At 31.9% G+C, this 27,667-nt stretch overlaps 3 protein-coding genes and 1 pseudogene across 3 annotated transcripts in view; all 4 read right to left on the minus strand.

Moving 5' to 3' along the window:
• LOC134681660 (uncharacterized) overlaps window positions 1–27,667 on the minus strand; it is a 117,468-nt gene that overhangs the window by 55,408 nt on the left and 34,393 nt on the right. The window lies entirely within an intron of this gene.
• On the minus strand, window positions 1,137–11,084 carry LOC134681461 (glycosyltransferase 25 family member-like). The gene is made up of 7 exons (XM_063541097.1): window positions 11,042–11,084; window positions 9,903–9,958; window positions 8,439–8,545; window positions 5,660–5,717; window positions 4,694–4,821; window positions 3,144–3,347; window positions 1,137–1,287 (listed from the first exon to the last, which is right to left on the minus strand). Exons 1-7 carry the CDS (start codon window positions 11,082–11,084, stop codon window positions 1,137–1,139), a joined length of 747 nt encoding a protein of 248 aa, XP_063397167.1.
• LOC134681658 (thyroxine 5-deiodinase-like) lies at window positions 13,527–16,454 on the minus strand. Its single transcript, XM_063541312.1, has 2 exons — window positions 16,374–16,454; window positions 13,527–14,353 (listed from the first exon to the last, which is right to left on the minus strand). The coding sequence occupies exon 2, from the start codon at window positions 14,351–14,353 to the stop codon at window positions 13,625–13,627; it is 729 nt and encodes a 242-aa protein (XP_063397382.1). The 5' UTR covers window positions 16,374–16,454; the 3' UTR covers window positions 13,527–13,624.
• On the minus strand, window positions 18,484–22,755 carry LOC134681659 (thyroxine 5-deiodinase-like; annotated as a pseudogene).

Consider the following 27,667-nt stretch of genomic DNA (forward strand, 5'->3'; position numbering starts at 1 on the left):
AGAAATAATTGGCATGAGTAAAGTTTTATCCTGTCAAGTACTATAGAAAAAATTCTTCATTGCATACAAGAAAAGAACCATCACTGGAAGTTAACCAATCAAATTTCTCCTTTCCTGTGTACAGGGTTTAGGAACCATGTATCTTCAAGTTTACAAATATTCTATAGAAACCCTCATTAAAAAAATAAAAGTGATTTGAAATACCCAAGACATATGTTTATGAAACATAAATGTTTTACTGTATTAAAATGTAGGATTAATTACCAACCACTGTCAAATTCAAGGGAATTATTTTTTTGAACCTATACAACCGGATGTGACGTACCATGAATTGGTGGTGTAACACCTTAAATCTGTAATTATTTTTTTGTGTGTGAGTGTCTGTGTGTTTGATGTCTATCTGATAAATCAATCATTTTTAACTGGTATTGCTGTTCATATGTTGTGCTTTTACAATACTGTCATGGGTTAAGAGAAGTGTTGCGCACCCGCTTTCGTGTTCAACCAAGCCACATTTTGTATGTGCCTATCCCAAGTCGGGAGCCTGTAATTTCGACTTGTCGTTTGTTATGACTATCGTATTTGGATTTTGTTTATTTTAATCATAAATCAGGCTGTTACTGTTCTCAATTTTTTTCGGGTATATTTATAGCTTGATTTGGGTATGGGGTGTACTTACGCTTCAAGCCACACGGTTATCGTTGCTCAGTATCCTTAAAGCGTTATGTCATTTACTTTTGGGTAGAAACTTGTCTCACTTGCAATAATACTTAGAACATCCAATACCAATTTAAACTTATTGATAAGGGTTTATACAAAACGTAGTAAGCTATGGAGCTATCATTTGACTTATAAAGGATTCAAGGATTAAAAATGTTGTACTTTATTTTATGTAAGTTGTAATCTCTGCCCTGCCTTGTTATCTGTCACTCTTGGTCTTGCTTTTTATTTGTTTATCTTGATTGTAATAAATACAATGCTATCCTGCCTTTATTTTTTATGAAATGTTGTAAGAAGATACAGGTAACAATACAATTTTGCGAACTTCACTGAGCAAATAACAAAAACATTGTAATTGGCAGACACATTTTATTGAAAACATCGAAAAAATTGCAATGTAACACACAAATTAAGTATCAAGTTTCCAAGGTAGAAGCTATTTTGCGAGAATCTTCAGTATCCGATATGTATTTGGTCTCCCCGAACCACCATGACGGATAAATTAACAACGGATTGGTGGCAACAGCTTTCAAATCATTTGGGTAAAATAGTTTCTTCCATTCTTCCCTAAAAAAAAATATAAATAAGTTCATATAAATTCATACAAATTATAGACTGAGATGGACGATATGTTTTTAAGTATATATATGTTATTGGCATTTAACTAGCTGACAGTAACTCTCAGATCCGTATTTGGTCTTCCTTTTGTAGGGATGCATAATTAAGTACTCGTTCACGTCCACTCTATGTTTTTGTTTGATGTATTTCTATTGGTATTCATCTTATGAGTCAAGAATTTTTCAACTGATATTTAAAGTTTGTTCATATGCTGTTCTGGTACACTACTGTCACAAGTTTGAGTAGGGTTAGTGTTTCAAACGATTTTAACCCCGCAATACTGTGTGTATTCCTTTCCCAAGTCAGATACCTGTAATTCATTGGATGCTGTTTGTTTTTGTGTTATATGTTTATTTTTGTTCATAATTTTGTAAATGAGGCCGTTAGTTTTCCGTTTAAAATATTTTACATTGGTCAATTCGGGGTCTTTTATGGCTGACTATGAGATATGTGCTTTATTTATTTATAGGTGTAAGTTATTCCTGTGTCATTTGGTCTCTTTTGGAGAGTTGTCTCGTTGTACCATATATTCTTTCTATGTATATATGAGTACATCTGAACCATTGACAACATTACGACAGATTTCATCCATCGGATCACCAGCAATGGTGATAATAGGCTGAAATACATTCTGTATCTATGATCCTTCGAAATAACAGCAATATAAGATCTGTAAATGTTCGGATAAGCCTCATATAGACGAAACTTACGCCTGGCATATACAATTAAAAGCTTGGACTCTTTAATGAATGTTTACAAAAAATGAGTCAATGTTTTTGATTGGTGGATGTCTTTTATAAGGATATCACCACCCCAAAACTTATCATTCTCGTGCTGACATGAGACATCATTGATATGTTGTTTTATTGTTCAATTACTGAATTTTACACTTTGAGATATTCGATTCCCCCTTCAGTGTTTGATTGCCTAAGCCGTATTTGATTGTTTTTTGTTTGATTCGAAATCCGAACAACCACAAACAACGAACAAAGATGTCCAGTTTAAAAACGGTATTCATGACAAATAACTCTACAAAATAATAGATATCAGTGATAACGATCACTCAATGTTTTGATAACATGATTGCTTAAAGTGCTTATTGAACACCCTGTTCATACTGTCGATCAATCAATATAAATGATGGGACTGTGCAAAATCAATTAATGATACCAATTAGCTTCTAAATCGATTTTGATAAGAATATGATTAGCAGTAACATAGACGTACATATATTTTGAAGTTCAAATTGACAATGAAAACTGGGAATGTTTCAAAGATAAAATAACACGATCAAAGAGCAGGAAACATAACAAGAACACCAGTGGGTCTTTAAAACAGCAAGGAAATTCAGCACCCGAAGGCGGGATTTAGATGGCTTCTAGATAAAATGTACACTACGTCTGTTTATTTAGGAAAAGTAAGACTTTATTCGTAAAACAATAAACTCATCATTGATTTTTCTTCACAAAACAATAACCTCATTATAGATGGCTGGATTGATTTTTTTACACAGACGAGCGTATCGTCTACAAAAGATTTAGTCTCATCAGTAAAAAAGCTCGCCTAAAAAAGTTTAAAAGTCAAAATAGAACAAAATTAAAGAGAACATTGATGACCCAAACAATTTAATCAAGTTTTGACCAAAGAAGCTAAGTTTATCTATAACTGTGGTAGAAAATCATTCGTATTTCGAAACATGCAAAGTTAAGTAAAATTTATGACTATGACCATTTCAATAATTCTTATCAATACTTGTTATTGTATAATTCTGAATTAGAATTCTGGTTCTTTTGATAACTACTTACATTGGATGTCTATTGTACATAAGTGGTATCAACTCGTCGGTTGGAACTAGTTTGTGTAATGGTTTTTGCTTCAGTATCTTTTTTGCACCTTTTCTTGTGATTGCATACGCTAACGCCCAATATGAAAAATCTGGCCACATCGCAAAATGCGTTCCATCTACATATTTATCAGCAGTTTCATTCATGGGCTTGCGTCCCAAAAATCTACAACAAATCAATTATTTATTATACAGAAAAAAATCGACCATACTAACACATTTTTGCAATTTGGTTGTATGTAATAGAGAAGGTCGAATTTAATGATGCAAATTATCTTCGTTTGTGTAAGGTATAGTTACGTCTATCTACTGTCACTTGGGTAACACATTTACACTCACAATAAAATTTCTAGATAGTAAATGCAATCGAAAAACTATATTGTTTGCAATTCATTCCTGATTACAGACTCAGATGTTTAATAATGAAAATACATTTCAAGATATGGCAGCTGCCGACATTTTAGATATCTATCGACAACCCAATGTATCATGTTTTGTTTTTATCGAAAGGAAACAATACTGATACATTCAAATATTTAATTGTCGTAACGAAAGAGACGTGCACAAATTATGTTTAGATTTTTTCGATTCCCTTTTAATCCCTACTTTCCCTACATTTGTAGGTCTGACACCATCCACCAATTCTCTTAGTCCTTTTAATAAGATGCTTCCATAGCTTTTGAGTTAAAACTTTAAGTCATACATACTAGCGAAACATCATTTTTGTATTTCAAAAAGATATACAAATTGGGTTTTTGGGATTCATCTTGGATGATCTCATTGTGGACATCAAATAAAAAAATGAAACTTATAAAACATGTAAATTTATATCTTGCTTATTGTCATCTAAGGCCATATGTGTATGTGAAAAATCTACAGTGTCACGAATTATTCAAGTTTTTGAAACAGTAAAAATAATCGTAGAAAAGACTATTGTGTCAACACATGACTGCTGACTACAAGACTTATGCAATGTTATGCAAATGCGGGACACAAAACGACCACCATCACTGAAATTAACTCAGAGTCTGTTTTATCTCTTTAAAGGTCAAGTGTTCTCACTTGGTACGCACGCTCGTACTCACGTTATGCATAACGTATACACAGGACGCTTAGTCGTGCGTAGTAAACACTGAGTTTCAAAATTAATTTTCTTTCGGTTTAACTCAGATAAATGGTTCTTGGAAATTAGTATGGCGTTCATTATCACTGAACTAGTATATATTGTTTAGGGGCCAGCTGAAGGACGCCTCCGGGTGCGGGAATTTCTTGCTACATTTAAGACCTGTTGGTGACCTTCTGTTGTTTTTTTTTATTTGGTCGAGTTGTTGTCTTTTTGACACATTCCCCATTTCCATTCTCAATTTTATTCTGTTTAGGCTTGAAGACGAGAGAACAATGTGCAAAATCTGTAGAATGAGGGCAAAAAGGTTTTCCTCAAACCACGAAAATTGGTATTCATGAAAATAGAAGTAGATTATATTTCGTTTATCTTGAATCAATAATACTCACAAAAGATCCCAATCAGGTACAAACTCTTCTATATCAGCAAACGACCTTGACAATTGTTTGCGAAACATAGGAACGAATTGTGCATCATCTTCTAGTATCAGAACTCTTTGATAATTCTTCACTATCATCTAGAAATATAAAATAAAAATCAGAATAGTAATGTAAAGTAACACTTGTTTCTTTCCAATTTCTAAATCGATGTATCGTTTTGGAATTGTACTAATATTTTGAATACACGCTATGAATGAGTGTATAATTAGAACCAATTTGATTTGCATATTTGTTCTCTTATTTTAAAATCAAAATTAGAATGATGAACAACAATTGATGAAAAAACTTAATTTTGCAAAATAATTTATCAAATGTAAGCTAAGAATTTTATACACCAGATTTGCATATAAAAAAAGGAAACAGAACTATACAACTCGTCAATAGTTATATTTCATTCAAACAAACAAAAAATGCTGGCAAGATACTAAAACTGAGAGGAAACCATTAACAATAAGTGTAAAAAAAAGTCAACAGAAACTCTGAACTACATGAAAAGCAAACGAAAAAAAAACATTGCTCCTTACTCATGGACAACGGATATGTTCCTTACGTCGTAACTACAATCTACTTCCCTTTCATGAATGTGACCCTTATGAATTTGACCGTCGCTCTGGTATCTTTCGTCCCTCTTATGTAAGAGAAGTAACTTTAAATTGAGTTCAAAATGCAAAGATTTATGTAACAACATAGAGACAAAATAATGGTGTTCTGTGAAAGGCATCTTTTTACATAACACATGTGACCTTTATTGATGGTTTCCCAATACACATGTCATGCAGCTAACTTGTAATAAGTAGCTTTCTTTGATAATGTGTTGATATGATTTTGAAGTTATCAGTTAAATAAAATAAAAAATAAGCCTGATTTCAAGGCAAATATTCAAACCAAGCAAACGCAAAACATCTATTAACTTACATCTTCCAATACATAATAATGACTTAGTACACATCCAATTTCACCATACGTCATATTCCTACAATGGAAAATATCAAACACGAATAAAAAGTTAAAACATGCAAACCTGTTCTAAAACACAACTGTATATTATTTCTGTAGAGTATCAAGCGTTTTCTCCAAAGGTGAGAAACTATCAAAAAGATCAGACTCCGTGTCATTCAAATCAATTGCAGACAAATACGTTTCCAGATTGTTTTGCAAGAATACAGGTGATCGGACACACAATAAACATAATTTGAACTTCTATAATATATCACCGCTAATAGAAAAATGGTTGCCACTTAGATAAATATAATTATCGCTATTTTGTGCATTTTGCCATTGATCTTTTTTTGTGATAATTTTTCATATCATGCTTCTCGCTTGAGATGGAAAATTATCGCTAGAAACAAAAAAATCACGTTGCTTTACTATTGAAATTAACATGAAATTGACAACGTCGTCATAAGTCAAATAGTGATAAACATATTATCATTGGTACCGGCTCAAGCGAGAAAATCAATCTCGTTTAGATGATCAACGACAGTCTATAGTTCTATACAATGCGTACGGTATATGATGACGCACATTTCTAAAGTAATCGTTCAATACCTAAGTCCTATCTCAACATCAAGTGGGACACATTATTTATATTGAAACACTTACAACTGATAGCTATTGTGGATTCATCAATTTTCTGGGGTAAAAGTTTTCGTGGATTGAGGAAAACTTCCATTTTCTTGGATACATGTATTTGATTTCGTGGTTTTACCAATCTCTGCACACAAAACCTATAGAAAATTTGTAATTCGTAGAAATTTGAATTCGTGGTTTACCTGTTCCCTAGAAAAACACGAAAATTGGTATCCAACGAACAATAATGAATCCACAGTACTGTATTAAATGCGATTTGCATGTTGGATCTGTTTCTATAATGACTTTTAGATAATATTCAGACCAATCTAACTTTTTTAATGCTTCATTTCAATTGATCTGCAAAATGACGTGTTCTTTTTATGTGACGTTATCCAGCATGGTTGCCGTTTTCCCTTGGGTCACAAGAGGTATTTCAAAGGAAAGCAAGACTTTTTGACATAATCATCAAATTTGACTTTTTGAAGAACTGAGTATGCTGACATCAAACGAACTTCGCTGTCATTCTCTCTAGGATACAACCTTCGTGAAACTTTTTTTTATTAACATCTGTTCCTATGTTTATCAACTTTATACTATTAAAGTCGTTATAATATTGTATACGTTACCTATTTTGATATATATCCGAATAGCCTTGTAATATTTGTACTCCAAGTTTGTCCAGTTTTTCTGGATTCAAATTTCTAAAGATTATAAAAAAAGAAATCTTATATTGTATATGCGTATTGCGCTGTTTGCTGTTTGAGAAATATCACTTTGCAAATAAAATCATTGGTATAAGACTAGCTTGTTTTTCGTTAATCTGGATAAAAATGATGCACAGTTGAAGAACATGCAATTAAGATTTTTTCGTTATGGTTTAAATTCGAATTTTCTGCATGGATATAGTTTGTTTTCTTATGTTATAAAAAATGAGTGGTTTTGGTAAATAAAATGACTTCATACATCTTTTTTATTGAATTCATTAGTTAATCATATTATAATTCTTTTTTCAAATAGGAATGTTTTTACATTCTTAAAACAAAGAAATGCTCAAACATATAAAAATAGAAGGACATGTCGGTTGAATTTTTTTAGGGGGTATTTCTTTCCTATACAATAATAAAGAAAATCCCTGTTAAGAGCGTTTTTATTGAATTGATCAGTTAATCATCTAATAATTTTATTTTTAAAAAGAAATATTTTTACATTCTTAAAACAAAGATAAAAAAAAGAACAAATATAAAAAAAGGACATGTCAGTTGATAATTGTTTTGGGTTGAATTTATTCCTGTAAATAACTAAGAATGAATTGTAGATTGATTACATCAGTATTTAAGCCTCCAGTATTATCAGCGTTACAAAAGTACAGGTCAATCTAAACGGTATTAAAGTATTATGTTGAAAACCCTGCATGAAAGTAAGGCCAGTTTATCTTAGCAAAAAGACTGTTATATATATAAAAAGTTGTGGTATGAGTGCCAAATCTCCATCCTTATTTTTTTTTGTTTAAACGACACCAATTAATATGATAACTGGAGTACAAATATAAGGAAGTTGTTCCTAATTTGATTCATAGTTCAATGACCTCATATTTTATCATTACAAAATGAATGTAAGAAGTATATATCACTGGTTCTACACATAGGCAAACAAAATTGTCATTTTTTTTTTTGAAAAATAAGTCAAGGGGAAATAAGCAAATATCAATATATGACACAATTAATTTTAAATATGTATTAGGCCGCTTATGTAAGAAATATTTATCGAAATTTGAAGTATTCCAAGCCGGTCGAAGGTTAATTTCATAATAATTTGGTTTTTATTTGTTTATAAAAAAACGAGATAAGTTATGATTACCAATACTCGATGAGACATCTATCAATAAATGTGGAAATTGTGTTGATATATTACAACTAACTATGTTGCGACGTCGAATATCAGGTATAATGCATACTTATATTGCAGTATATTTCAAACAGATTATTCCTTAAAAAAATGTGGCACGATAAAACTAATTGCATCTTAAAGTTAAAAAAAAAGCGATGGTAAAATTGTAATGATATTTAAGAATAGGTTCACAATTTGTTTACGATCATTAACGAATGAATACTTAGTTCCCTACCGTCCATCAACAGCATGAAAGTATGTAAAGTCCAGTCTCATTTCATCGGCTGCCTTCTCCAATCTTTGTCGTCTTTCTATTCTTCTTTTTAAATGCACAATATAAATCTAAGGTGAATGATAAGGGAAAATTAACGATCAAAATTATATTAATAAAAATACAAACTCCGATAAAAATTACGAATTAAAAATCCCTAGGCAAATGTCGGTATCAGGGCTCAAGCACATCAAACGAATAGATAACAACTTCATATTTCTAACTCGGTATAGGCATTTCTTATGTAGAAAATGGTGGATTACACCTGCTTTTATAGCTAGCTTAACCTCTCAGTTGTAAGACAGTTACATAAAATATTAAAACGTGCTTCATTGAATGATTAAAGCCTTGTTGCAATTTTAATGTCAGAGAAAAGAGTTATTTGAAAGAAAAGAACAGATCAACGGCAATTAAAGGGACAGTAAAGAATTGTATGTCCAATATTAATCAAAAGCATCAGAACAAAAGCAGAATGACAAAAAATAACTTCGAAAACTATAGCCTGATCAATACAAGCGCTTGATTTATTATATTTTGAAAAACGAAAAGAAATTGTTTTACTATAAGTGTAATCATACGTTTTTTGATTGAGTTAAGTCTGCAAATTGATATTTTATCGTGTGTTTTTCTATGTTGTGATGTTATGCTATTGTTTTAGAAAAAGGGAGAAGGTTTGGATCCATTAAAACGTTTAATCCCGCTGCAAATGTTTGCACCTGTCCTAAGTCAGGAATCTGATGTACAGTAGTTGTCGTTTGTTTATGTAATATATACGTGTTTCTCGTTTCTCGTTTTGTTTATATAGATTAGGCCGTTGGTTTTCCCGTTTGAATGGTTTTACACTAGTAATTTTGGGGCCCTTTATACATGTAGCTTGTTGTTCGGTATGAGCCAAGGCTCCGTGTTGAAGGCCGTACTTTAACCTATAATGGTTTACTTTTTAAATTGTTACTTGGATGGAGAGTTGTCTCATTGGCACTCACACCACATCTTCCTATATCTCTATGAAAAACATACATATTTAATGGGCCATGACATATAAACCCTACCAGACATACATGTCACCTTAGAATCATTCAAAACACCAACTGTAGTTACTACAAATGGTATAAAAACTTAAATTTGTCCAATATACCATGACAATGAGGGCAATGCCAGTTGATACATGCCAAACAGATCAAAGAGTTACCAAACCACAAAACTTAACATTAACCAAAGAAACTCGACAAAGAGCTCGAGGTGAAAGTCAAATAAATCTACCATGTAGCCATTTTGTCTCATTGCCAATCATACCACATCTTCTTTTTTAAAAGTTCACCTTATATTTGTCATTGATAAAGCATTGTTTAATCTTTGGGGTCATTTTTTTTAAAGATGATGCGCTTTTACGAAAATCTAAAGAACAAATTATTATTCAACTAAACAAACCTTATCGAACATCATAGTATCTGGTTTGAAAGCATGTCTCGATTCTGGCGGGAAATCTGAAAACAAAGAAATACAAATTACAACATCTTGTTTAATTTTCGACTCAAATTATGAAAAATTCCCAAATGTATTGAACCAGCAGTTTGATTTCAATATTTATGTTTTGTACACTTTCATGTTTGACCAGTGCATTAAATAAGACTTTTGTCCTGAAGACAATACTAGTAAGTGAAATACAGCCTCAGTAGTAAGAACAAATAAAAGTATTTCAAAACTGATGCTTGAAGATGGCATTACACTTTTATTTGGACATTTTGAGTATTATACCAAAAATGTATATAACGAAGATTGTTGATCAAAACCGAGTTGTGTTGGATTGAATGATATAAATTGTCCCGCCGAGGGACCTTGTTTAATTCCAATTGTAAAAACATCTTAAATATCTCTTTTTAGTGCAAATACACTCATCATAGATACCAGGACTAAATTTTGTATATACGCCAGACGCGCGTTTCGTCTACAAAAAGACTTATCAGTTGCGCTTGAATCTAAAAATGTTAAAAAGGCCAAATAAAGTACGAAGTTGAAGAGCATTGAGTTTTAAAATTCCTAAAAGTTTTGCCAATTACAGCTAAGGTAATCTATGTATGAGGTAGAAAAGCCTTAGTATTTAAAAAAATCAAAATTTTGTAAACAGGTAATTTATAAATACAACCATATCGCATATCAATGATAATTTATGTCAGCACAAAAGTGCCGACTACTGGGCTGGTGATACTCTCGGGAAATAAATCTCCACCAGCAGTGGCATCGACCCAGTGGTTGTAAATTAACTCATCATAGATACCAGGACTAAATTTTGTATATACGCCAGACGCGCGTTTCGTCTACAAAAAGACTCATCAGTGACGCTTGAATCCTATGCAGTGGTAGACAAATTCTGAAGTTTTTCCAACAATGACAATTGTTTTGCATACAGTGAATTTATTCATATGATTCTATTTTTTATAATTTTCGTCATCTGTTTTGGTGATGCATTCGGGGCGAAACTTCCTCTATCAGAAACACTGACCCTGTGGTTGTTAAAAACTCATTATGTTTGCCTGACGCGCGTATATAGAGAGTTCTCACAACAGTACCATTATTAGCTGTAAGATTAGTTCTCAAAGCTTTTCCACTCATTACCCGTACGATTTGGTATCATCTCTTTTCCACTCATTACCTGTTAGATTAGTTCCCACCACTGGTCCGCTCAGTGCGAACACAATCAAGGTTGCTAAATAAAGTACCATATTTTTGTACAAAGACAAATTCCAGTTCCCAAAACTTTACTTGAATACTAAAGACGTTAACACTTATCTAAACAAAAATATATTGTCAATAGTACAAATTTAAACCGATTATAGAAGCACCTGTTGCATTAGAATAAAAAAAAAACATATGTAAAAACATGATGTACCTAAAATTAAACAGCATTTAATTGATCGTAAAAGTTCAAAAGTTTATAAGTTGACAAGTTAACGAACCTTTTAAATTCGATTTAATTCATGTTATCTAATCCCATCTTTGAAATATAATTTTTTGCAAGTTAACATGTACAGTTCTTAAACTAATTAGTGAAAATTTGATCTTTAACGTAAAAAGTGTAAATGATGGAAAATGTTGTAATGTTTGTAAAAAGGTCTTTCCAGATTTGTCTTAATTTTTCCCAAGTCGTTAGCAACAGACGTAATTAAGAACAAAACTTACCAGCATACAGCTGTATAGCGTATAATAAATATTAGTTTTTTTAGATTTTTTTTACTTTGGAGAAGAAAAGGTAAGGCAACCTAAAATGAGCGATCAGTTTTCTCATAATCTTGTGTTTAGTCATTTCAATTATAGATGTTTAAGTGTTTATTCATACATAGCTTTCCAAATATGGTGTTTCAGCATTTGTCATGAGTGTGCGCGCTTTAAAAGGTGAAAATAAAATAAGAAGACATAAAAAATAGCCAGATCCATCAAAGGCCATCTTTGCCTGATGGAGTTAAAACTTTTTTTAATTTCTATAATATATATTTACAAAATATTAAATGTGTTATTATCATAATATGGACTGATTGTTTATTAAGACGTCAGTGAACGGAATTATCAACACTAGACATATATATTTCTTATGTTTAACGATGGCAACAGTTCTGCTGAGATAGCACACCGTTTGTATTCAAATTCATAACAAAAGATCTTCTTGGCCTCGAAAACTGTTGTTTTTTTTAGAACTCTACATTTGATGTCAAATAAAAGTTTCAAATTTATATAACCCATTGTCCTGTAACAAGTCGGGAATATGGCAGTTATTTTCTAATAGATCGTTTCTATGTACCTTTATATTGCATTGTTGTTTTGTGTTTTGTTGCACTTCAGTGCTCTGTTGCTTCAATGGTTTCCTCTTTTAGTCGATGTGTTGCCCTTGGTGTTAGTTTGTTACCCGGGTTTGTTTTCTTTTAACCAATTTATTACTTTTGATTAGCGGTGTACTTTACTGTTGCATTTATTCATAAACTTAATGAAATTTGGCTTAATACACAGCTGTTCTATTCGTTAAAGACATGTACCACGTCAGGAATATGGCATTTAAAGTCCTACATTTATTTTAACAATGTCTTATTTATATTCCCATTTTTTAATTTCTTTGGGCTCTTAAATACTTGTTTATATTTGAAATTTGCAGGTAACTTAGGAATGTAAAAGAAAAACAGTTACCAATGGCTTATGACGTTGACAGTGCGTCATCATCCAAAATCAGTCTACATAATTTATTAAATCTATCTCAACTAAGAATACGACAACCAATAAAAACAGTTACATTTTATATTTTTTTTATAACATATTTATTTCCGATATCATGTTTAAAACGGATATTCGTTAACAATCAGCCGACCTACAATCAGTAATTTATTTCACGCTTCGACCATTTCCAAGTCTATCAATTGGAGAAAAAAACCGTTGGATTCTGATCATTCAGTCTGGGCACGCCTTATTTACGGTTACAATAAAAAAAAAACATGCATTGCCTAATCTTTTTTTTTTTTTAAATATGATTTTTTTCTCAAGTAAAACCACACTATATTTACTGGACTCTCTGACAATCTAAAGATAATGTTTTACACACTAAGTTACGTTTGACTTTTCATGATCCTATCGCAATGCTTGATCACCATAAGCTATTCCGTCACGATAAATGACTCGATATTCACAATAGCATCCATGTTATAAAGTAACAACTCATGCAATAATTGAAGAAGAAAGACGATTTCATTATATTTCTGCCAATCCAGTTAGACACCATACAAACATTCTAAAAGTACAAAATAGAAGTAGACTCAATCTTGTCTTTACATTCGAATTAATAAAACCAACAATGTTTTTCATAAGAAGTTTATTATACCAGCAGAATGGCTTCCAACAAATCTGAAAACTATTTACAAATTTATCTTCATACGTTAGACTGGAAACGATCAATTAAATGATTTTTGTTATGTACTTTATAATTTGAATACTATAGATTTGCCAATTACATTATATATTATTCAGATTAAACTACAATTACAATAGTACAATTGTGGCGAGTAGTCGCACTGGTAAATATGCCACATCTTCTGTGTTATATTCCTCTTCATACAATCACAAGAAACTACTGTTATATTGTTTGACTAGTTATATCATACACAAATACATGTCTAACTACGATAATTTTCTAACCACTGTTCTATTTCTTCAACACGATATCCTACTGGTCCTCTTTCACCTGCATAAACAATGACGTCACTTGAAACAATGTATAAACGCTCATACAGCGCTCCGTACTGCAAATTAGCCTCGTCTTGCATGTTATCTACAACAATTGAACATTTTGGTCCAAAAGACTTTAGACATTTGGCTGATGCAATGCGTTCTTCTAAGTTTTTATGATAATTGATTTCTATGTTATTTCCAAATCTCCAACCATCAGAAGGGTGTGCCTCCTCAATGTAAATGATTAGAAAATCAGCGATATCAGAAAAGCGAGCTATTACTTCATTGAAGTGCTCAAGCTTCACCATAAACGGTGGTCACGTACAACTGCCGAAATTTAATATCAGTGGTCTTCCTTTCCGTTGAAAATCTGAAAGCCTCGTTTTGACCGAATCGTCTATTCTAATCACTTCGACGTTTGGTGGTTTGCCATGTAATTTAGCAGTTTTGAAAATATCTAAATACATCGCCTTCCATTCTTGTTTGAAAAAAGCCAGTGTATAAATAGAGTTCATATAATCTTCGTCAGTCAGTGTAGTTCCTTCGAGTGTTTTTCTAAATCTTGCTGCCTTTGCTTCTTTGATTGAAGGAATAAACTTTGATAACAGAACATTTATCGACAGAACAACCATTTGAAGTATACAACCAATTACCTTGAAGAAGTGGAGGATCATCTATAATTGAAATCAAAAATTAAGCATAAAATGTATGAGGCTAAGAAGAAAAAAAGGAAATGTAAATTTACGTTCTTGAACCTGTGACTTATCGACATAAATGACAAAATGACATCTAGATAGCAACAGACATATCTCAGCAATATATAGATGTCAATGAAATATATTGATAGACACATTGCGAGTACAAGCATTCTCAATTCAAATGAATGGTTCGTGTTTCTAGAGAACATTTGTTTTAAACATGTAGATAATACTTTTAAAATACCAGGTTGGTATTTTAGTTATAAGCGTTTAATCTACACAGAATTTATCTGCGATGATCGAGTCAAAAGATAAATGTCAAATACAGTACAGCTTTGAAGATTTCCAGTGGCAAGTGTTACATGAATTTCAAAATTGTACAAGGTTAAAGAATAACGAATTCGTACTGAAGTATTGCGACGTTTGTCTTGTCTGTCTATTGTAATTAATATGTAAATCCATACACTGAAGTATATACACTTACCATGGTGATGTGCGTTACATCTCATCCCTTATTTTATTGATCGTTTATTTACATTGTGTTATAGATCAAATGTATGCGTTCAGTGAATGTTCACTTTTGTTAATATGTATTTTGATTGCGTTAAGCCATTTCAATTGCTATTTAATAGAGTGTCTTTCTATGTTATGATGTAACACTATTGTTTCAGGTAAAGTTGGAAAGTGTACTTTCTAGTTTGTATATACATGTAGTTTAAACTTGGTTTTTTTTTCGTTTGAATGGTTTAACACTATCTATTTTTGGGCCTTTTATAGCTTGCTGTTCGGTGTGAGCCAAGGCTCCGTGTTTAAGACCATACTTAATAATTACCAATAATGGTTAACTTCTAGAAATTTGACTCGAATAGAGTTGTCTCATTGGCACTCATACGACATTTTCTTATATCTATTCAATTAACCTATTAACATAAAATGAGGGCAGAATGTATAACAAAAGAGTTCTTTTTTCGTTTCATATACACATACAAATAAACTCTTGGGTAAAATGAATTAATCAGAAAGTCCTTTTTTTAAATCATCATTTAATTAGAAATCATATATCGGAAAATAAATACATTTGACCAGTCGATGATGAGAAACATGTCAAATTTCATGACTATTTTTTAAGTAAAATTGCGAAACATTCAAGATGATGTGTTTTATATGTGTTTGGTATAGGCGTTTTGTTATTTCGGTGGAACTTTGAATTCCTTTTTAAGATCTAATGTAGCTTCTCCAGGGTGTGTTTATCACAATAGATGAAATCCACTGTCCTAAAATTTTGCATTCCCTTTTTTAATTAATAGTAACCAAACCATCCTTCTTTGACCCATGTATGATGATTGTGCGTTACTTTCCAAAGAATTCTATTAAACCTCTAACACATTTTCTGCTTCATTGCAGTCATTGGAGATCAAATTGGGTGCACATGCTAATTAGAAAGTTAATTATCCAGGAAAGTTCAACATCAAATCATATGGTGCGATGGAAGCCTGGTTTTTCCTAATAGTATATTACAAAAAACAATACGCACCAACGCATAAGTGGAAATATATGACCAAACGAGTAAAATTAAAAAAATGCCAAGTATTTAAATTATTTGGAACCTTAGCAAAATCTCACTCAGGTCTATTTCTTACCAGTTTTAAGCACTGGCCCTAAATACTAAACACTCTCTGTCCTGGTCGAAACTATTTTCTGATCATATTTGTTTGAATACCTTATAACCTGTAATGTTCGCGTTATGCATATGATTGAAATATTTGTCACACTATTTCTTGATTTTTACACAAAATTTGTCAAACAATGATTCAAGTGATACATTCACACTTAAAAATAGTACGATTACCTTTGGGTAAGGAATAATTCCTTCATTATTTTTGCAATCTTTTATAAAATGAATGTTTCTTTCTATTGTTTCTAGATGGACTTCAGACTGCCAAAAACGTGTCAATCTTAAGTAGCTTGGATCAATATAATTTGTTTAAAACCTTACCGTGCCAGAATGTCCTACTAGTATTGACTAATTTGGCTAGTTAAAGTACAATGAGAACATCTTGTTCGATCGTAAATGGTGGATATCATGACATGAATATCTATTTAAAGTTTGTATCTCATTTGACCTCAGTTAGATTCAATTTGGTATAGGTAATGTATATGTATGTCAATTACAATCCCTTCATGTACGGTTATGTTTAGTGTTGTATACGTAACTTGCTCAAATCTAAAATGTTCTCTAGAAAAACTGTATTCAGATATTGGTTTTGATTTTGACTAATGACGTTTGGTCTACGAAAAATACTTTAACAAAAACATCGAGTTTCGCAGTCATATTAAAAAAGTCAAAAATCAACGTTAAAGAGATACATTGTCATCCAGTCATTTGAAGTTTTTGATTTAAACGTCCATGTTGTCACACATCGTTGTCGGTGTGGTGGAATTTGTGCGATTGTCATGCGAGTGAGAGGTTTACCACGCGTTGTAGCCTGGCTTAATCTATCGTTAGCTGCAAGGGGTGGAGGTGCCTGTGTCAAGTCAGGAATGTGACATTTGTTGATAACACTCAATGTGCTAAAAAAATTCGACTTCCTTCTTATCTTGGAAAGCAGGTAGCAGACACTTCAAGAAGAAAAAGAAGATGAAGAAGAAGAAGGAAGAAGAAGAAGAAGAAGAAGAAGGAAGAAGAAGAAGAAGAAGAAGAAGAAGAAGAAGAAGAAGAAGAAGAAGAAGAAGAAGAAGAAGAAGAAGAAGAAGAAGAAACAATTTATCTTGTTTATTGCATTTTCAAGTCATGGCTGAACTAATATCATCACTAATTTAGTATTACTATATTACTATCGCTTGTTTTAAGTTATTATTACTATTATTGTTTTTCATTTTATTCATATTCGCTTGTCGAGGATCAGCGTCTGTGTCTTGTGTTATATTCCGGTAAACTATTGTATCGTAAGCAAAATTTAATTGAGTTTAATAGACATAAGTAAATGTGGCATTATTGTCAAGAGACACCAATAATGTCATGCAATTAGGCAACTATAGGTTATCGTAAGACCTACAACAATGAGCCAAATAAAAGTGAAAAGGATGTATACAAGGCCCTTAAATAAGAGATGTGAATCTATGACGGACTAATTTTAGTACAAAAAGATACACAATATAAATAGAAAACATAAAAAAACAAACGACAACCACTGAGTTGAAACAAAGGGACAAAAGATACTAGAGGGACAGTCAAACTCATAGATCAAAATTAAATTGACAACTCCAAGGCTCAAAGAGAATAAGACAAACAGACAAATTATAGTGCACAAGACACAACATAGAAAACTAAAGACTAAGTAACACGAACCCCACCAATAAGTGGGAGTGATCTAAGGGGCTCCGGAAGGCTCCTATCATGGCACATACATAATATGGCAATGTTGAATATGTTTACTGGCACGAAACCCTCTTCCTAGCTTGGGACAGTGGTGTTATAGCATATAGTAAAAACTGATTTTTCGAAATATATTGTATTGTCTTAGTTACATTCAAGATCCGAAATACGATCTTTCATGATCCCATCACAATGCTTGACCACCATAAGCTAGTCTTTTACGATTATTTGTCTAGATATACAGAATGCCACTCGTACAATAATTGAAGAATAATGGCTTCTTTAATAACCTTTGATAACTATTATTACATTTCTAAGTTAACCACACTAAAAGCCTTCAAATAGTATACAAATTAGAAGTTAAATCAATATTGTCATAACATTATAATTCATAAAACCAAGACTGTATTGTATATCAATTTTATTACACAATATCCAGTAGAATGGCTTCCAACAAATCTGACAACTCTTTACAAATTTGATTTCATACGTTAGACTGGAAACGATCACTAAAATGATTTTTTTTTATAAATATTTTATGCTTTACAGGCTATTGCGTTGTTAATTACATTTTAAATAACTCATAAGAGAAAACTACAATTACATAGAAGATAGTTGCACGTGCATTAAATGCTTATCTAACCATTTGCCAACATAAAAAACAACAGCCTGTTCAACTTCTTTTAAAGATTTGTTCATAGTATTTTTTTTCGGTCTACATGGTATAATGGTACAAGAGTTTCTTAATGAACGTTAAACCTAACACCATTTTCAAATACAATTTAAAGCTTATACAGCTCGCAGTCAATTCGACAAACGTTAGATTGCAAGGTAAAACAAAATAGTCTTAGATAACATTTTTGAGATTTTACTTTTTACATAAATTATGCCGTCGGTTTTCAGGTTGGTTTAAAGTTATCCTCGAGGCATTTTATAACTGACTATGCGGTATTAGATATTTTTTTCATTTTTGAAGGCCGTAAGGTGACCCATAGTTTCTGTGTGATTTTAGTATTTTGTAGAGGGTTGTCTTATTAGCAATCACATCTCATCTTCCTTTTTTCTATTTACTCTCTTCCTACAACCATAAGGAACTCCTTTATACTGTTTGGCTAGTTATTCAATATACAAATACATGTCTAGCCATGATAATTCTCTAACCAGTGCTCTATTTCCTCAACACGATACCCTACTGGTCCTCTTTCACCTGCATAAACAATAACGTCATTTAAAACAATATATAAACGCTCATACAGTCCTCCGTACTTTAAATTAGCTTCGTCTTGCATGTTATCCACAACAATTGAACAATTTGCTCCAAGAAATTGTAGTCGTTTGGCTGCTGCAATGCGTTCTTGTAAGTTTCTATGATAACTTATTTCTATATTATTTCCAAATTTCCAACCATCAGAGGGATGTGCCTCCTCAATGTAAATAATTAAAAAATCAGCGATATCAGAAAAGCGAGCTATAACTTCATTGAAGTGCTCAAGCTTCACCATAAACGGTGGTCATGTACAACTGCCGAAATTTAAAATCAGTGGTCTTCCCTTCCGTTGAAAGTTTGAAAGCCTCGTTTTGACCAAATCGTCTATCCTAATCACTTCGACGTTTGGTGGTTTGCCATGCAACCTAGCAGTTTTGAAAACATCTAAATACATCGCCTTCCATACTTGTTTGAAAAAGGCTAGTGTATAAATAGAGTTCATACAATCTTCGTCAGTCAGTGTAGTTCCCTCGTGTATTTTTCTAAATCGTGCTGCAATTGATTCTTTGATAGAAGGAACACACATTGATAGCAGAACATTAAAAGACAGAGCAACCATATGTAGGATGCAACCAATTACCTTAAAGATTTGGAGGAGCATCATCTGTAATTGAAATAGAAAATAGATGAGAATAAACATAAACGAAAATGTAGGATAAATTCACGTTATGCCGACTACGACATAACGTAGATGTTAATTTGTGTGTGATCGTGGTCTCTTGTGGAGAGTTGTCTCATTGGAAATCATACCACATCTTCTTTTTTATATTCAGCAAAAGATAGATGTCAATGAAAGATATCGATTGACACATTTAGAGTAGTATCATTCTAAATCAAGTGATGAGTTATTTTTCTAATTAGATTTTTGGGAAATGTAAACTTTATGATACCAGATTGGCAGTTGTTTCGCATCAAACGTGTAATTCGTCTACACTCATCAATCACGATCGAGTTCAAGAACAAAGCCAAAAAATAGGACGGAATTAAAGAGCATTGAGAATTTGAATTCAATAATTGAGAAATGAAAACACCTGTACTCTGATATACAAACTCGATAAGAGGTATCAAAATGAATAAAACGTGCGCTTACAATTTTGGATGTATAAAAGTCAATGGCAAATAAAGGCAACAATAGTATACCGCTGTTCGAAATGCATAAATCGATTTAGAAAAAAAATAAAAAAATCCGGGTTACAAACTAAAACTGATGGAAACGCATCAAATACAAGATAAGAACTACGACACAACAGAAACACAACACTTAACTGCGACACACACAGAAACAAACTATTATAGGATTAAACACAGTTTCTTTAAGGTTAGTGATGTGTAAACCGGGGCGATTACCTAACTCAGTTTGTGAGTAAGAGCCCCGGTTTACACATCAATAACCACTAGACAAACATGTGCTTAATCCTTATAATTTTTCAGCTAAATAAGAATATTCGCGATTTCTTATTTACATTTGTTTGTGTAAAGGCTTCTATAATTACAATCACATGCACAACTAACAGGTCGAACCTAAGGAGTTGGCCGCCGTATTGACTTTTTTAAATCCATAAATGTTTTATAAATCCAACAGAAATTAAAATACAATAGCACCTACCTCCAAAGGTTCATTTTAAAGAGGTATAATCCGAATTTGAAGCGTACACGTAACGAAATAATCTTTCCCTTAAAGTCTGTATTCGTCTGACGTCGTGTTTGCCATGACGTAAATTCGCCAAATCGTTCATGAAATGTCGCGGAATTTTATTTAAATCTTAGTTTTTTTTACATTTTTCGATGCTTTAGTGCATTTAATTTCTTTACTGTTTGTTTTTGTGCATTAGAATAGAAACAACTGTTATACTTTTGTATTTTAATCTCAATTTGCTGAAAATCCAAGTATCCCTGCAAGAATGTGTATCGCTCATGAATAGATTACGAAAGTAGTTTCGGAAACATGGTTTATCGAAGTGTAAACCAATAGAAAACTTCGTATTGACCAATTCAATTCAAGTATTTTCAGATATGCAAATCATATAAGAATTATATTATAATAATGACCATTTTCCTGACTTGGTTTAGGACATTATAAGAAAATAAGAAAAAATGGTGGGTTAAACCAAATTTTGTGGCTAGCCAATCTTCTGGCTTTAATGGAAATGTTAAATATAACATTAACATGACAACATTATTAAGTATTAGTATTAATACCAATTTTTATTTGTACAAGGTTAAAGAACAGCGATTTTTTTCACTGTCTGTTTACATGGTTTATGTTACAAATATGTTACACAACATTCAATAAGCAATTATTCCAGTGATACATTCACACTTAACTTTAGTACGACTACCTTTGGGTTAGGAATAGGTGGACCTTTAATATGTTATTTCCTATCTTTATCAAATGAATAATTTATTTTTTATTTTTACCAGCATGCAGATGGACTTAAGTCTGCCAAAAACGTATCAAAGAAAGGCAGCTTTGATCAATTTAATTTATTTAAAAACTTACCGTGCCTTATTTTCTTATTTCCTAAATTGGCTACTTTAATTCAATATGCACGTCTTGTTAGATCGTACATGTTGGATGACATGACAAGAATATCTATTTAAAGTTTTAATCTCATTTGACCTCAGTTAAATCAAATCTGGCATAGGTGATGTATATGTGTGTCAGTTATAATCCCTTCATTCATGATTATGTATAGAGTGTTGTATACGTAACTTCCGCAAGTGTAGACTTTATCTCTAGTTTGACTGTATTCATATATTGGTTTCTGCTTTTGAACAGCTATTTCAGAAGAACGATGTGGACGAAATATGGTTTTGAAGAAAGCTAAACTCTCCAAAATTCTGGTTGATAAAAGTCAACATAAGTAGACAAGGAGAAAACGATGTTCTTAGACATATGCTGTAGGAACCCTTGTCTAATAGTTTAGACTGTATGTTAATCACAGGGTTGCACTCAGCATGTTTTATGAATGATAATTTAGTACTCACTGACGTAAATGACTATTATTAAAATATCAATTTATAGATTTTTATGTTAAAACAACTATTACATTTTTGTCTTTATAAAGGACAAATTATGTCCTTGTTTTTGCAAACATATCACTACCTATGTTTTGTAAACTTTATATCAAATCTATATATTCATTGTTCGTGTAGTTTTATTTACCACTATGTTAGCAGATGAGCTTAAGATGACTCGTCGGTGGATTAAAAAATTGTATTAAGAAAGCACATGTGATACATTTAAATTAATGCGGATTACTAAATCCTTATTTATAACCGTTTCCATACAAGCTCGAGACCAAAGTAAAGAAGGCTATTAAGGTGAAATGTCTCAAAGCAAGGGAAAAAAACGAAGATAACTGCAGGGTACGTACAATCGTGCAGCAGTGATTAAAATTAAACTTTTGTTTTATATCCATAAAATATATGAAACGTTTTTAACATTCAACAATAGATTCTGATACTTATGTTCCTAGTCTTTCAAATATTCGCCTTTGGGCGTTTCTGATCAGGTTAAATCAAGAAAAGCACTTCGGACAAATTGCATTAATAACGTGCTGTTTTCATATTTGTATTTTATCTACATTAAGCACGTTCGACAAACATCATAGGGATGTTTTAATTTTTAGTTTTATAAAAGTTAGTTCTAACAAACTTACCTTGAACAACTAAATGTACTCTCAGCAGTCAAAATGATGTAATGTTTATAATTTAAACATGTTGATGAAACCGTCACATCACGTTTGTACAATTTATAATAACTATTTACAAACTGTATAACATGTCATTTCTAAAAATAATATAACCAGAAGGAAAGTGACGTTCAAGACTTTACTGTAATTCGCAAAGCGATTATCGCTAAAAAAAATATATTTAAGAATAAAGAAACATTTAAAATAAGTAATATTCAATCTAAATTAGATTTTATATAAAGCACTTTTAGAATTATAGTAAAAGTTCCTAATGTCACTTTTCTTCCGGTAACAATAACACTATTTTATAAGAGGTTAAAGTATTTTAACCTCAAGATCCTTTTCAACTTTTTATAATGAATGGGTGAAAAAATGCTCTTTAAATTTTCAAATTATCATAAACCAAAACTAAGCTCGAAATTTGAGGATAACATTTGACTTATTTTACAGAAATATCAGATTGATATTCATCTTTTTCAATTGATTTTAACTAACTTATTATTCCTGCCTTTTATTTTTTTATATAATAAAAAAAGAGTTGCTTGATCCAAATTCTGATGTGAAATATATATATAACACAAATCATCTTCATCATTCTACAATTTAATTTACAGATGTGCCGTTTAGAAAAATAATGGCAATACCTGATCACATGCACAACACATAAACATTGTGGTTTTAATTTACTTTTGTATGAAAAGATGCCACTGTAACCGAGTGGTCTAAATAGTCCATTTAATGTAGTATAAGCCTGTCAACACGAATGTATGAAATTATTTTTCATCATGATGCTTTATCCGGATGGCCGATGTTAGCATCGTTTTTCTAAAAGTCTAAACAATATAGAAACATCGCATATTCCATATCAAAATCTACTCCCGAAAAATACACCGCTTCATGGATATATCGGATATTCATGTCCAAATGCCCGATTTGCAATTATGCAATAGAAAAAAGTATTGTACAAATGTGAAAAATAATACTTGTAGATTTTATGATATTTGCAAGAAATGTTTAGCTTATACCATATGAGCTATAGATGGTATTAGAAAAAGAAACAAAATTCAATATAATATTTCCTATTTAGTTTATACTTATTTTATGTCATTATCATGTCCATAAGCAATGATAAGGTCAGACAATGTCAGGATTGCCTCCACACTTTACCCCATGTTATAAATATCAGAAAACTTTTTTTAACTATTGAAAAAAAATAGACATTTACGCTCTAGAGCCTACACTTTTCTTGGCATTGCTTCACAGTTATTAGAACACATTGAACCCTCCCGACAAGCATGCATGCAGTGACATGAAATATACACCAACTACAGACATAATACTGCTGTAAAGAGAATTTCGTTAATGAACCCATTGTAATGTTTATGCATAAAGTTTAAATAATAGTATCAACAGGGCAGACTCATTACAGACTGGTATTTTGTTGAAGTGGAATTTTACGTTTTCTAGCATTGTTCACGTTTTTGATAAATCTTTTTTAATGATATGTAATGCAATAATAATCGGGCAGGCAAAGTATTGGCGTTGCAGAAAACAAATATATCAGACGCGTATTTTGAAATATAATCGCTGAAATTGTAATGTTTTCGGATCACTTAAGATGGAATTTTATTTACACATTTTGGTGAAGTAGCACAATTATTGCATTTAATTATTTTGACTGTTGAGAAATGCAATGAAACAAGGGCATTTAATCATTATGAGAATTTGTCATTGATAAATCGTTGTGCGAAAAATAAACTCATCATAGGTACCAGGTCTAAATTTAATATATACGCCAGACGCGTTTCGTCTACAAAAGACTCAACAGTGACGCTCGAATCCAAAAAAGTTAAAATGGCAAAATAAAGTACGAAGTTGAAAAGCATTGCGAACCAAAATTCCGTAAAGTTTTGCCAAATACAGCTAATGTAATCTATGCCTGAGGTAAACAAGCCTTAGTATTTCAAAAAATTCAACAATTTGTAAACAGTAAATATATAAATATAACCATATCAATGACAATTCATGTCAGCACAAAAAGTGCTGACTACTGGGCTTGTGATACCCTAGGGGATAACAAATTTCTTAATACACATTTCAAATATATGTCTTTTTTTGGAAGACTCAGATAGCTCTGTGAAGTTTCCTGGAATAGTAAGCTGGTGTAGTGAATGTCTTTCGGATATCACTCCCAGCTCAAATGCGTAGGCGTATATAGGTGAAGAGGGACCTTTCAACCATGGTCAGTTTTTAAAAGTGTTATTCGAGTAGAAATAGCACCCACATTTTGTTCTACCTTCAGTGTATTTTAGAAAATGTTTATAATGATATTTTCTATGTAAGAAATATCCTTCAATTTTATTGTAAAATTTGGTTAGGTTTGCACTGAATTATTATCAAAATGTTTTTGTCATTTACCTGTTGAGGCATTGTGAATTAGGAAATGGTTACTGAGTAATTACTGAGATGAGTCAAAATGCTTTTTGAAACAGTATTTTAAATCTATGAACTTGTATGAGGAATTAAAGTGTTGAATATGAATTTTAAATGCAGACTTTGAGCACAATGTCAGAGAGATTGAAGAAAAAAGTGCAGGTGTTGCATAGTACTGAACTTTGAAGGTAGGGAATTGTTTGCGGCACTTCTAAACTGTAGACTGCTGGTGATTTGTCAGTGCATTTATAGGACACCTGAAGTCATAAGACGTTGCAACTTAGATTAAAGCTGTGTAGCAATGTCTTTATTAGGTCTTTCCACTTTTTGTTGGATTTAACAAGTATATCATTGTATTTTTGGTAAAAGTGACCTTGGATTACCTTAACTTTTCCTGGTGGAATGCTTATTCGCGATCAAAATGTTTCCAGAAGTACTATACATTTGTTTCGTGTATGAAAATCACTTCATTTGCTCTCCTACTACAAACTAATTTGACTCACTTTTAAAACTTTAGAGAGGAAACAATTTTATTTTTGAGATAAATATTTAATTTTATATTCGAATCTGGTGGTGTATGACAAATGCATAGGCAGATATTTAAAAACATGGTGACATGATTTGTAATCACACTAATGTGTTATGTTAATTCAAGAAATTGAATTCCAAAATAGGTGACAAACATAACATCTTAAGCATATGTTAAGGGTGAAAAATCGAAGATAGCGTTGCTGATATGCTGATAAGAAATGTGATATATGGATGATAATCCTCTTCCGAATGCGACACATTACATGTTGTTTGTTGAATGATTGCTTGGAACGCATACACGAGATGACAAAATCTACCGGGTTTTTATTTAAACTGAATCAGATTTCTAGTATTTTATTCCGTCATACACAGAATATAAATCACTTCAGAGTAAATTAGAATATTTCAGATTTCCCAATACAACATGAACAGAAGCAAAATCAACAACACTCTTAATCATCTTGTTTTTGACTTTCGGAGCTCTTAACCACGATATCGGCTGATAAATGGTAGCCGATTGTGTGCATGTTAAAATACTATTCTGCTGAGTATCAGTCTGTTGGTGTACTGTTCATCCTGTCGCCTGAGTGTGACTATCAGTCTGCTGGTGTACCGTTCATCCCTTTACCAACGTTTGACTATCAGTCTACTGGTATACCGTTCATCCGGTCGCCATAGTTTGACTATCATTCTGCCGGTTAAGTATTCACCCTGTTGCCAGAGTTTGACTTTAGTTCTGCTGTTGTACCATTTATCTAGTCGCCAGAGTTAGACTATCAGTTTACTGGTATGTCGTTCATCCAGTCTGGTGTACCTGACTTCTAGAATACTATTCGTGATATAGGTTGCTTTATGAATAACCAAAAACCTTCTTCGGGGAAAAGTGACTTTAGCTGTTCCGTAGGGGCATGTCTGCTCTCTATCTCTGATTTGGCATGAGCTTGAATATTTGTGTTGAGCTATATCTACTTTTACTTGAGCTACTTTTCCTTTAACCAACTAGTAAAAACAGGGAAGGTCATAGCATAACATTGGAATACAATACAATTCTTAACCATACTTTTAGCGTTAACACATACAGACTTGCGTATAAAATTGGATCGAAATTAGTAAATTAAATAAGAACTGAAACAGGACGTTTTTAACTTTTCCCAAAAGGATACTTTGTTATGACTAAATGCAACTGCAATCGACACTATCAATATTGAAAATAAATTAGGTTTTTTTCCGGCAAACATTGTAGATTTGAAAAGTCATTTAACATTACAAGTCTTTTTTTAATAACATACATCTATATGTGAAGCTCAAATGAATATTGTATGAAAGTCCCATTTTCATTTTCCCTTCTTTACAATGGACGAACGGGAACACCGATTACAGGAAAAAATTTGTTAACCTAAAATGACAAAGTTCTTTAAAATTGTACTTGAATCAATAATTGGTATGACTTAATCATATGACTTCTTTTCACTTTTATTTTACATCGGGCAGGCATTTTAGAAGCCATAAACTAGTTATCATCCTTTTCATTTTCCCATGCTACGACGTATGTTTGATCATTTATTACTGCTGTACAAGGATTTCATTCTTAAATCCCATAACATTTTTTTTATTTGAAATAGATAAGATATCCATGAAGGACCTCAATGACATTTGAAAGCAATGTAGACATATGAGCATGATCATCTCTTAAACTTCTCTTTTTAAGATAAATAATGTGTTGGTTTGAAAATATAAAAAAATGTTATTTGGTAAGTCAATTACATGAATAAAGATTAACTTTAACATCTTTACGCATTATCAAGTCAGCATTGTTCACAGTGAATAGACAAAAAAGTTACAGCACTTTGTAAATACAGCTGTTTCTCAAACCACGTCTCTTTTGGGGAGATTTAGAATATTCATAGAAAATTATTTTTGTTTACATACTGGTTCCCAGTTATGCTCTCTGTGTTCCAGCTCATAGAATCATAACATGTGAATGTAAC

Source organism: Mytilus trossulus, chromosome 8 (genome assembly GCF_036588685.1).
Source record: "Mytilus trossulus isolate FHL-02 chromosome 8, PNRI_Mtr1.1.1.hap1, whole genome shotgun sequence".
Taxonomy (NCBI): Eukaryota; Metazoa; Mollusca; class Bivalvia; order Mytilida; family Mytilidae; genus Mytilus; species Mytilus trossulus.

Bases quoted from the DNA above. Each gene is read 5' to 3' on its own strand.
- LOC134681461 (XM_063541097.1), bottom strand. From the start codon at position 11,084: ATGAGTGGAAAAGCTTTGAGAACTAATCTTACAGCTAATAATG. The intron at 8,546-9,902 runs GTTTGTTTAGTT...CATTCACCTTAG, and splicing joins ATACTATGATGTTCGATAAG to ATTTATATTGTGCATTTAAA. The intron at 5,718-8,438 runs GTAGGGAACTAA...TTTCCATTGTAG, and splicing joins TTTCATGCTGTTGATGGACG to GAATATGACGTATGGTGAAA.